This window comes from Macrotis lagotis, chromosome 6, assembly GCF_037893015.1.
Source record: "Macrotis lagotis isolate mMagLag1 chromosome 6, bilby.v1.9.chrom.fasta, whole genome shotgun sequence".
Taxonomy (NCBI): Eukaryota; Metazoa; Chordata; class Mammalia; order Peramelemorphia; family Peramelidae; genus Macrotis; species Macrotis lagotis.
Genome location: NC_133663.1, coordinates 54,755,673 through 54,768,846, shown reverse-complemented (window position 1 = coordinate 54,768,846; position 13,174 = coordinate 54,755,673). Strand labels below are relative to the sequence as shown.

Sequence of the window (13,174 nt, the reverse complement as noted above, 5' to 3'; positions counted from 1 at the left end):
AACTGAACATCCTCTTTCAGGGAAAAAAGATGGACTTTCAATGAAACAGGGGACTTTCAAACTTTCCTATGGAAACAACCAGAGCTGAATAGAAAGTTTGATCTCCAATTACAGGACTCTGGTGAACCATAGAGGGAGTGGAAGAAAGGAACTAACTATGAGGAACTTAATGATATTGAACTGTTTGTATTCCTGCACAGGAAGAAGAAGATATTGATAACTCATATGGACTTTCTCATTTATAAGAGCTGTTAGAAGGAGCATATACATATATATATATATATATATATATATATATATATATATATATATGCAGGACATAGGAAGGAGTAAACAATAATGGTATAATATAGGGAAAAGATGGTGATAAAGGAAAGTACTGGGAGGAAGGAAAAGGAGATGAAGAAGAAGCTAAGAAATTTCACAGAGTGGAACAGAGGAAAGCAAGGGGGTATGAGTGAGACTTCGTTCTCATCAGAAATGGTTCAGAGAGGAAATAACATACACACTTAATAGGGTGAGAAAAATCTATCTTACCCCTAGAGAAAAATGAGAAGAAAGGGATGGGATAAGGGGGAATGGGGGGGTGGGGAATAGGTGATAGAAGAGAAGGAAGATTGAGGGAGAGGGTACTCAGATACAACACACTTTTGGACAGGGCCAGGATGAAGGAGAGAGAGAATAGGATAAATGAGAGTGGGGAGAAATAGAGTGGAGGTGCAATTAGTAATAGCAACTGTGGAAAAAATATTGAAGCAACTTCTTTGGTGGATTTATGATAAAGAAAGCAACTCCCCCAGAGACAGAGCCACTGGAATCTGAACTCAGACTGAAGTACATTTTTTTTCTCTAATTCTTGAGGTTTCTCATCTTCATGGGGGGGGGTATGTTTACTCTTATAACACATTCCATTTACATCAATGTATAGCATGGAAACAATAGAGACTATCAGACTGCCTTCTGTGGGGGGGGGGGGGCGGGAATTGTAAAATTCAAAACCTTACCAAAAATGATAGGTACATACTACTATTGTATATAATTGGAAAACAAATAAAATGTTGACAAATACAAAAGTAATCATTGGAAATTTTCTTTAGCATGGTTGTCAGTCATTTATGTCTTTTGAAAACTCTCCATGTCTTTGAACCACTGATCTATTGGGGAATGACTCTTGGTCTTATATATTTAAATCAATTCCCTAAACATCTTGAACAGAAGTATATTTGATTCAAAAAAATTTCCCCAGTCCCCAATTTCTCTTTTTAATCTAATTATATTGGTTTTGTTGGTACAAACTTTAAATATATATATATATTATATATTATATATATATATAAATATAATTATTTTACTTTTTAAAATTCTTTATCCCTTTTTGATCATGAATTTTCCTCAAAATTAAGGGCCAGAAATCCTTCTATTCACTTCTAGTTGTTTTAGTGATGTTTCTTTTTTACATGAAAGTGATTTTTACATTTGGTGCTTGTTTTGATGTATAGTATAAGATATTGGCCCAATGTATTATCTTGTGCTAAAAAGAATGAAAATGGGGCAGCTAGGTGGTGCAGTAGATAGAGCATTGGCCCTGGAGTCAGTAGTACCTGAGTTCAAATCCAGCCTCAGACACTTAATAATTACCTAGCTGTGTGGCCTTGGGCAAGCCACTTAATCCAATTGCCTTGCAAAAAATAATAAAATAAAATACTATCAGGATATATGGTAAATTTTAATGAAAGCAGAATTAATTACAGACAGGCTTGTTTTCTTTTCATTTTGACTTGGTCAGACTAGAAGCTCTTGCTACAAAGAAGGAACTTGTCTTAAAAAGAGTCCTAATTTCACATCCCAATCCCCTGTTTATTTCATAGAAGCTCAGAGCTGAGCAGACCATCAAGAGGTTATGGGGTCATCTTATTATGGAATTTTGCTGTCTCTTATACTTTTATGTTTCTTCCTTAAGAATATGATTTCTCTCTTATCACATTCAACTTAGATCAGTGTATACCATGAACTAACAGATTGCCTTCTGTGGGAGGTAGGGGGAAGGAAGCAAGATTAGAGGGAAAATTGTAAAATTCAAAATAAATAAAATCTTTTTTTTATTAAAAAAAAAAAGAGGTTATGGGGTCTGGCTTCTCCTTGGTCTCCTGGCCTAGGGCAGGCCCCTGGAGCTGCTGGCAGGGTGAGTGGGGGAGACATGCAGACGGAGTCAGGACCCTAGCACTATTAAAGCCATTTTTCTGTATGTATCTTCAAATTCTTCTAGGAAATGAGGCTAGAGCACATATAGAGTGAAGAAGACCTATCTAGGTTTGAATCCCATCTCTGATAATGGAGTTGGAATAAACCATCTGAGACCCCATCCTTTTGCTGAGCCTTAGTTTTCCCATCTATAAAATGGGGATATTATCTGAGGTCACCTGAGTTCAAATGAGATAATGGAGGAAAAGAGCTTTGCAAACCTAAAGTGATGTATAAGTGTTTACTCCTGGAAATCACAGGATGTTTTTAGGTCAGAGGGATTCCTAGCAATGATCAACCAGGTTTGTGAGAAGAAATGGTTGAAAAAATGCGCACATTTACTCCATAGACAACATTAAGCACAGGCCAGTAGCTGTGTTTAAGGGTAGTGACGTAGAAGAGAGAGGATTGTGTTGTGTATCTCTGCAGGAAAGAACCAGTGACCAGGAGGGAAGGTGGCAAGAAAGCAGATTTGGGTGGTCAGGATGTGAACATTTTAGAATAGGCCATGTAGGAGAGCAGAAAATTGTAAGAGATTCAAGTAGAATCTTGTCATACCTAGTAGGTGAGAGAGAGTGGACTGGATAATCTCTGAAGAGTCTATATTGCTTGAATCTTTGCCATCCCATTCCCTATAGTTTAAGTGTGGGAGAAAGGGATCCATGACCAACAATATCATCATCATCATCATCATCATTATCAAGATAGATGGAGGGAGGGATGGATGAACAGAGAGAGAGATAATATGGTAGATAGTAGATAGACATAGACACAGATAGATGATAGAAATTTTTTAGTATGAGTGGCATGGTGAATGGAGGGCATCTTGAAGTCAAGACAGTCTAGAGTCAAATCCTGCTTCTGAAACATCAGGTTTGTGATCCTGGATAAGTTAATCAACTTAGCTCTATGTCCTAAACTGATCAATCAATCAACATTTACTCAATGCCTCCTAAGCCATGCCTTGTGAGATTTACATGTGTAACTCAGGTGGCCACAGGTAACATCCCCATTTTATAGATGAGAAAACTAAGGCTCAGCAGAAGGAAAGGGTTGTGTCAGATGGGTCTCTTCCAATTCCTATATCAGAGGTGGGAGTTCCATGTTGGAAGTTCTTTACACAAATGACCTTACAGACCCAATCTAAGATGATGTGGAGGAGAATGGAGGAGGAAGAATAACTTGCTTTATTACTCAAATGACTCAAAACTGAGTGGCCATGATGAAAGTGGCTTTGAAAGAATTTCATCTCTTCCCTCAATTTACAAAGAGAATGGCACTGAAAAGATGTTAGACATCTTAGACATGTTTCCATTCCACTATTAAATAACCCAAATCTTCTAAAGGATATAATTGGAAGGGGCAACTTAGGTGGCACAGCGGCCCTGAAGTTGGGAGGACCTGAGTTCAAATCCAACCTCAGACACTTAATAATTACATATCTGTGTGACCTTGGGCAAGTCACTTAACCCCATTGCCTTGCAAAAAAAAAGGATATAATTGGTTGTTTGGTCTGGTGCCAACCTGAACAGATGAGAAAACAGAAAAGAATCTCATTGTTTACCCACAGGTCTCCAACGTCCAGGCAAATGGGGTCTGGGAACAGGAGAAGAACAATCAGGAACAAGGAGCTCTACAATCTTGCTTGGAGCCTCGGATAAAATTGCCTGTCTATGACTCACTGCTTCTGTGGCAATGCATCATAGACACAAACAACATCCTAGAATTGCTATTTAGTTGGGAAAAAAAGTTTACCCACAGTATTCATTATTTTTACCATTTATCTTTTAACTCTTACTTAGGAGTTGGTGCATTAAATCTGTGTAGGTCCCATAGATTCCCGTTCCTGGTTTATCTTACTCCCTTCCGGTAAAGGAAGGCAGAAGATCTGCCTCTGCCCTTTGGGTTACAGGGAAGCCAGTCCATGGTGATGGAAGATCAAACCATTCATTGAATGCACAGATTTCTCAAAACTGCTCTTTTTTTTATTGGTTTGTTAAATTTCAGCTACCTGTCTCCTGTCATTACAGAGAAGAAGGGGATGATCCCAGGAAACATGTTTTCTTCAAATCAATCAACTTCCCCCGCCTGGAGGCTGGCCTTGTCGACCCCCCCTTCGTACCAGACCCCAATGTGGTGTATGCCAAAGACATCGCCGATATTCAAGACTTCTCTGAGGTCAAAGGGATCGAATTTGATGAAAAAGATAGAAAGTTCTTTAAAAAATTTGCAACAGGTGCTGTACCTATAGCTTGGCAAGAAGAAATTATAGAAACAGGACTATTTGAAGAACTCAATGACCCCAGTAGAGTATCAAGTTGTTCAAATGGTAGCACAGCCAAGTCTGGGGTGTGTGTGTTACTGTAAATTTTGACCTGCTTCTGGAATGCTTCAAACACTTGGAAAATCTCTTGGATAGGGTCTGATCAATCAGGATCATTTCACTGACTATATACATCCAGTCTAAATGATAAGTTTCCACTTATAAATGATTTTGAGGGTCTATATTCCTGGCAACCCTGTGAGGTGGGTAGGGTAAGCTATAATACCCACATTTTACAGCTGCCTGAGAGTTTCAGCATATATATCCATAATAATATATCCAACAATGTCTGAGGTAGAATTCAAACCCAGGTCTAGTAGCATCATGGTATTCTTTATTTTACAAATTATTTGCAAATTACAATGTCAAACTTTATAAATGCTTTTTCCCTTTCTTCATTAAATAGATTACATTCTTTTGATTTTGGGTTCACAAAGTCAGATGATACATTCCTTTTCAAAGGAGACCAAGAAAAGGGACACTTAGGTTTATTTTGATAAACCAAAAGTATGAGTACTACCGTCATGTCCCTATGAATTACACAAGGTCCCTGAGACAGAGAATGGAACTCTGTGGTGTTTTCTGAAAATGACCATTTGCAATTCTTGGTAAACAATCATTTTTTTTCTCTTCATTTTTTCTTATTCTGTATTGTTTAAATAAAAGGAAGGAAAAATTTCTGATTTTGCCTTTTAAGAAGAGAAATGGCAACCTTTTCATAATATTAAGATTATAGAATATTTTTCCAATTGCATTGGCAGATCTCTTTTTAATCCTTCAAATAATTTACTATCTTAACTTAAAATTCCTTTGAAGGCAAAGAAATGTTTTTCATTCAGTAGTTCTATATTTTGAGTAAATTTTAGGATAGATTAAATCTTTCCAACAAAAGTAAATTCAGATCTTATTTCATGTGATAATAAGGAAAGTAACAGCTACAGTTTACATAGTGCCTGTGTGAGGAACATTACAAAATTATTTCATTTGGTCCTCACACCAACCCTGGGAGGTGAGGCTTGTAATTCATGTTTTGGTTATTTAATTAAATCTTTAGTCTGGAATTTAGACAATGAATTCTCAATTTCTAAAAGAGTTTTGTTTTAAATAATTATAGGCTAAGTGAAAATGAACATAATTGATATGTATCTAGTTGAGTCTCTTTTCCTGGAACATTTTCCCAGATAGTGATTTCTGTGATTTCAAGGGAGTAAAAAAAAAAAAAATGAAGGAACTTAGAAACTGCCCAAATAGTACTGTGGATTTCCAATGGTAAATGATAGCTCTGTGTGTATTATAGAACTCAGCATTGTGTGGAGATCTCCAAACTCCCTATGCTTTAAAGGAAATATTTTTGGACTCAAATCAAGATTTGGGGAGATGGAGAAAATGTGTCTACACATGCAACAGAATTTTCCAGAAATCCCACAATTAGGAGAATAAACTGAGTTTTTTTAAAGCTTGTCCTTGAAAGTTGTTAAAGACTTTCAAAAGATACAGCCTTAGAATCTTGATTAACTTAAATCCAACTAACAAGAACCCTAATACTGTATTTTTTCACTGTATTTAGGAAAAAAGAGACAAATGATAAGGAACAATATCTTATCGGGTATATAATGAAAAAAAAGCAACCAAAAGAGGTTTCAGGGCATATCCTTTAGGGGTGGGGAGGGTGGGGTTACATATTCAGTCCAAACTCTTCCATTATTGAAGTCAGCAGACCTGTGGAATGAGAATTGATATGAAGAGTGACAACGTGGATGCACTAAAAAGCCTAGATCAACAAAGGATGACTGCTTTGTTGATCCATATTGAACTTGGAGTCAAGAAGACCTGAATTTTAATTCATCCTCTGATTTTACTAGCTGTGTGATCTTGGAAAAGTCACTAGACCTTTGTCAGCCTCAGTTTCCTCACTTTTAAAGTGAGGATTATAATATCACAATCTCATAGGATTCTTTTGAGGATCAAGGTAAATAGTTTTGCAAACCATAAAATTTAAGAGATTATCATTAGGAAAGTGAACATGTACATTTTTAGGAAGATTTCAAGGGGAGGAGATATCTTCTGGTTAGAATTTGGCTAAATTTAGTCAGAACATCACATTAATAGAGGTCTGCTGGCTTAGCTTTATTGCAAATGTTTTTAAAAAATAGCAACATATATATATATATATATATATATATATATATATATATATATATATATATAATTTAGACCCTTTAGTATACTGTTATTGAATTTGTAAATTACATGTATAAAACTGTGTACAATGCCTAGAATTTCTATTTCATAAGCAGTAGAATTAAATAAATGCAATCAACCCATTAAAATTTATTGTATCAAACTCATTTTGTATGTTAAGCTGTACCCAGGTGCTCTCTGGGATGAATACATCAGAAATACCTATTTCATCCATGTAATTCATTCCTCCTTTCAGTCAGCCACATCACATCATCTATGAGCATTCATTAAGAGACATTGTGTTAAATGATGGTGACATGAAAAAAGGCAAAAAAAAAACAAACCCAGACTGTTTGGAGAGAACTCACAGGTTAATGAGGGAGATCACATAAATATGTACCAATAAGATATATATGGGATAAACTGGGTGTGTCTCAGAGACATTGAGGATAAAGAGGACAGAGAGAGAATTCCTGTCGAAGTGGGAAATTCAATGAGATTTGAAGGAAGTGAGAACAGATGGGGAGGAAGAGAATTCTAGGCATGGGGGGGAACAAATGAAAATGCCCACAGCTGGGAGATGGAACGTTTCAATTGAGGTTCAGTAAGGAGAAAAATGTCATTCAATCTCGGAGTACATTAGGATAGGGAGAAGGAGAACAGTAAGGTGTAAGAAGCCTGGAAAGGTAGGAGAGGCAGCCAGGTTGGCAAGGGCTTTGAATGACAAACAAGATTTATTTTTGATCCTGGAAGTGATAGGAAACCATCTCCTATTATCCAATTCTCTGGGTATGAACCTCTCAAAACTTGACTGGGTTAGTTCTTAGATAACCAACATGCAAAATTTCATCACCAGGTTTTGTCAGAGCTTGCCCTTCAGTGGCATAAGCTCAGAAAACTCAAGGTCACCCCAGGCTTCAGTAGGATTTTGGCAGATAACAAAGATGAAATATGAAGCATAATACCAGTCCTTGGGAACGAACATTGTACCTGTGGAAACAAGCCAGTCCTGCCCATTATTTTTTGTTGACCTGGCCATTTATCATTACTATATTTCTTGCTAGAGTCTTTACAGTCTGGTCTGGCAAAGACCTTAACTTTTAAAAAGACCAAAACCTTCCTCCACAGCTAGGGCCATCACTGGTTGTCTTGACCTATGCCTTGTCCCTGGCCTCTAAATGACTCGGGAGGAAAGACTGAAGCTAAGGACTTTGCACAGTCCTGTCTTAAATCAACTCACTTGCAAGTCAAGACATCACCTTCCTGATGTCATTGGTCCTCTTCTCAGAAGGAAGGATGAACAACAAGCAACCTCTTATTGTTGGAAACAACTTGGCACCTCCCATCCAAAGCTTTATATGCAAAGAGTGGGGTTGCCCACTTTTCAGGGGAAGACTAATCTTTAGACAAGCATGGCCAAGCCTATTAACAAAAGGGGGATGAAAAGCCAGTCAAAAAATATTTATTAAGGAAGTTGCCTCCTTTAATCTAGTGATCTGATTTACTGTTGTCCTCTTTCTCCAAGACTCATATTCTGGCTGGGACTCAGTAATAGAGGAGTGAATTATTATGTCCTGTATTTTAAGTACTGGGAAAGCATCAAAGTGTCAGGCGATGATTATGATACTACCAAAGATGGCTAAGACTTCAGGCTCCTCCAAAAGGAACTACATCAAGTTCTCTGTCCTTAACAGCAATTTGTGGACTTGAGACCATTTTACAAAAGAATTAGGCAGAGAAATAACACCTAGAAATAGAGTTCTTAACTTTTTTTGTGTTGAAGACACTGCCCTTTTTGGCAGCTTATGGAAGCCTAAAAACTCTTCCAAAATATGTTTTTAATTGCACAAAAATAAAATAATTATATTGAAAAGTAGTTATAAAAAGATGTGTAAAGGCCATAGCCCCCAGGTGAGTTAAAGGCCCTAAAACAAAACTGGTGTAGGAAGCATCAGGGAAGGGCATTAGGAAAACACAACAGGAAACCTCAGGTACAGTGGTCCTGCTCATGGCAAAAGAAAGAAGAGTGCCTTAGGATTTGGGCACTTCCTTCCTTCCAACCTTTCCAATTGATGCTCAGAATGTCTGATTTACAATCATCTTCACCCGAGGTATCAGAAGGGCAAGGGTTTTGTAGGAAAGGCAGATGTGTCCGATTGGTTTCCCTATCTCTGATCTCAAAGTCAGGGAATCAGAATCAACTTGGGAGTTTCCAGAAAGACTGGGAAAATGGAGTATGACAGTATCTAAAATATAGAGGTAGCTTTCCACAAAGGAGCCTTATGGATCTCAGAGAAGCATGTGGACATACCATTTGTAGAATATGTTTATTCATAAGAGCTCATAATAGAGAACATTTAAAGGTTTACAAAGTTCTCAAAAACCTATGAAGTTAGGGGTGGCTAGGTTGCACAGTGGATAAAGCACCGGCCCTGGAGTCAGGAGGACCTGAGTTCAAATCCTGCCACAGACACAATAATGGCCTAGCTGTGTGACCTTGGGCAAGTCACTTAACCCCATTGCCTTGCAAAAAAAACAAAAACAAAAAAAAACCTCATGAAATGGATAACACAAAGATTATTACAACCATATTCTAGAAGGAAAACTGAAGCTTATTCTACAGGCAGGGTTTTATCATAAGTCTCACAGCTAGTAAGTATCTAAGGCAAGATTTGAAGTCAGCTCTTCTGAAGCTGTCTCCAATTGCTTTTTCCCTTTGACCTTGTTGTACCTCACTACAAAGACATTTAAAAGCCAAATAGAAATGTTTTTGGCATAATACACTATTTTTTTAAGTGTCAGAATGGTAGATCTGGAAAGGGCTGTGTTTATTTGTTTTTTTGTAAGCATTTATTATCTCCCTCTCCCTCCCCCCCATTTGAATAATAAAATTAAAGCCCTCAGAACAAATATGCATAGTCTAGCAAAACAAATGCCCTCATTAGTCATATCCAAAAATGTCTGTCTCAATCTACCTTTTGATTCCAATTTGATTCCAATTGATTCTCTATCAAGATGTATGATTTAACTTAAATCCCTTGGACTTGTGATTCATAATTGTATTGATGAGAGTCCAAGAAGGTCTTTCAAAAGTGTTTTTCATTATAATGTTGCTGACATTATCTAAATTATTTTCCTGGTTCTGTTCATTTCATTCTGCATCAGTTCATAGAAATCTTCCCAGTTTCTTCTCAAATGGTCCATTTCATCAATTCTTAGTTAGGTAGTTTTTCAGTCATGTCCAACTCCTCAGGACCCCATTTGGGGAATCCCTTGGCAGAGACACTGGAGTAGTTTGCCATTTCCTTCTCCAGTTCATTTTCAGTTGAGGAAATTGAGGCAAATGGGGTTTAAATGACTTGCCCAGGGTCACACATCTAGTAAATGTCCATGGTCAGATTCATCAGTTCTTATGACATAAAAACATTTCATTATATGCAGATACTACAGCATGGTCATTTCCCAATTAGAGTTTCCCAGAGTTTGGCTACTATGAATATTTTTATATTTTCCTCTTTCCTTGATCTCTTTGGGGTATAGGCCTAGTAGTAGTATCATGGAGTCAATGGGCATACAGAGTTTAGTAACTTTGGGGCATACACAGTTTAGTAACTTTGGGGCATACACCATCTAAATTGTTTTTCAGAATAACTAGACTATCTACAATGGGGCTGTTTTCCTACTGCCTGGAAGGGACTTGAAATGTCACCTGCTTCAGCCTCCTCAGTGCGTAAGTCAGGAAAATGAGGCCTGGAGAGGTGAATAACTGGCTCTAGAACCTGAGTCTCCTTACTATTAGCTCCATGTTCTTTCCACTTCCCCTGTGCATTTTTCCTTTGTTTTGTATACCCCATCATGTGTATTTATTTATTCGTCTTTCAGCTTGGGGGCACAGGGAGGGAGGTGCTAGCAGATACATTTCCACTGGCTTCCCAGGGACCAGAACTTGGTCTTCCATATTCTTATTATCTCCCCATGGCATCTGATCTGATAGGGAGCTCTGCCTGGGGAGGAACGAAAGGCTAGAGGAAGAGAAAATAGAAGAGAAGAAAATAGAGAGAAAGAGGAAGATAGTGAAGAAAAAGAGGAGGGGAATTTCTTCAATAATTATAAGCCAACACAATGGGTCAAGTCCCCTAGAGGGAGGTGGATGAGGAGGAGAATTGTTTTTAAAACCATAGTTGTTTGATGCCCTTTGTTATCATTTACACAGTGGAGGGTCCCCCACCCCTTGCCCTCTGCTCCCCACAGGACTAGGAAATCCAAATCAGGGAAATCTGAATCATTTTTCTCCCTGCTTCTCATTGTCCCCTTTGGAGCACCGTCTCACATCCCTTGGAGCATCGGAGGGTTCCTGGCAATTATTTGATTCTTTAGGGACCAAAAGCCGTACATTCCTTTCCTTTCTGAAAGTATCTCTCCAGAACTTATAGTCTCAAAACCTCATTTTTCACCAAACTAAAAAAAATGGGGGCTTTCAGATTCCATAATTACATTTCCCTGCCAGTGGAAAGTTACAGCAGTCCTGAATTATGTGTTCCAGACTGGCTCTTGGCAAGGGTTATTACAGCAAATACCAACAGGGTGAAGGAGGAGGGAATATTGATTTTTCACTTGTCATAACCTGTAAGCCGGCGAACAATGGTGAAGCAACAGTTTAACAAAACAAGTCTTAGACAGCAATTGTCCTACTGCCTTTCTTGTGGGACTCTAACCATCCATCAGCCGTCACCCACCCCACCTGGAGCTTGATTGTGTGTTCCAGGGCCTCATTTCCCAATCTAATTTGGCCACCCAACATTGTGGGGCTTGAATATAATGACAGAACCTATCAATGCTGGGCTGAGAGACCTCGGAATGTGGAATGTCTCCAAGATAAACTGTAGGGGGATGGGAGGGGCACTGGAGGGGAGAATTATGGTCTATAAATAAGAAATAAATTCTATTTTCCATGAAGAAAATTGCCACTTATAACTAGTATTTTTGATACAAGTATTCTTTCTTACCAATCCATATCAATTCTGTACTATAGACTGTTCAGTTATTATCACCCCCAATTTACAGAGATTCTGAGAAACAGGGCTCATTCCAAGTCATATCTGAACTATTCAGTCCCTGTTTTTCTTGTTGTACAATCACATAATTTCATATTGAAAATTTTGGAGGAAGAAGAATCACTTCCTTTGACATTTTCATGCCATTTGAGGAAAAGCCACCTGACCTATGATACACAGTTTTTTAGACTTGATGAATTTTCTAGTCTTGAATTTGCCTTCATCAACATTACAAGTCCCAGTTACAAATCCAGGCTAGACTCAAAGTGATGGGGAAAATGTCAGTAATATATAGATTGATTCAAAAAGTATAGTACATTTTTTTTAAAATGGAGAGCCGAGGGGCAACTAGGTGATGCAGTGGATAGAGCACCAGCCCTGGAGTCAGGAGTATCTGAGTTCAAATCCAGTCTCAGACACTTAATAATTACCTAGCTGAGTGGCCTTGGGGGAGCCACTTAACCCCATTGCCTAGCAAAAAAAAAAAAAAAAATTCAGGGAATGTCCTAAAGATCATAGATTTAGAGCCAGAAGAGACCTTGGGGTCTGTTCTAATTCCCTTATTTTAGAAATGAGGACGCTGAGATTTGGGGAGGTAAAATGACTTATCCCAGGTCATATGAATTATAAATAACAGAGTCAGTGATGCAAAGTAAAATGCATTGTATCCAGAGAAACAGCAATATTGTCAGATGATTAGCTGTAAATGACTTCACTCTTCTAGGCAATGCAATGATCCAAGACAACCAGAATGCTATCCATCCCCAGACAAAGAATTTGAATGCAGATTGAAGCATACTTTTTTTACTTCATTTTTCTTGAGGTTTTTTTGGTCTGTGTTTTCTTTCTCAATATGACTAGTATGGAAATATCTTTAGTGTGACTGCACATATATAATCGATATTGAATTGCTTACCTTCTGTTTTTTTTGTTTTGTTTTGTTTTGTTTTGTTTTGTTTTGTTTTGTTTTGTTTTGTGCAAGCTTGGCAATGGGGTTAAGTGGCTTGCTCAAGGCCACACAGCTAGGTAATTAAGTGTCTGAGGTCAGATTTGAACTCAGATCCTCCTGACTCCAGGGCCGGTGCTCTATCTACTGCACCACCTGGCTGCCCCAAATTGCTTACCTTCTAAATGGGGAAGGGGAGAAATGGAGAGAAATTGGAATTGAATGTTTTAAAATTGTTTTTAATATGTAATTAGTGAACAATAAAATGTTAAATAATTTTTTAAATAACAGCCAGACTTTGACTTTTGACAATATTCTGTCATACTTTGAGTGTGAATTATTTATTTCTGTTCTAAAAAAAGTATATTTTGCCAAATATTTATATTTTCTTTAATATGGATACATCAATTTACCTAGAACCCTAAGTTC

General features: G+C 37.7%; 1 protein-coding gene across 1 annotated transcript in view; it reads left to right on the top strand.

The window, feature by feature from the left end:
* The window catches only part of GRK7 (G protein-coupled receptor kinase 7), a 40,163-nt gene extending 35,418 nt beyond the window's left edge, over nucleotides 1–4,745 (top strand). The window contains exon 4 of the mRNA XM_074192536.1: nucleotides 4,272–4,745. Within this exon, the coding sequence (XP_074048637.1) occupies nucleotides 4,272–4,608 (337 nt within the window). The 3' untranslated portion in view covers nucleotides 4,609–4,745. The remainder of the gene's footprint in view (nucleotides 1–4,271) is intronic.
* Nucleotides 4,746–13,174: the final 8,429 nt, after the last annotated feature.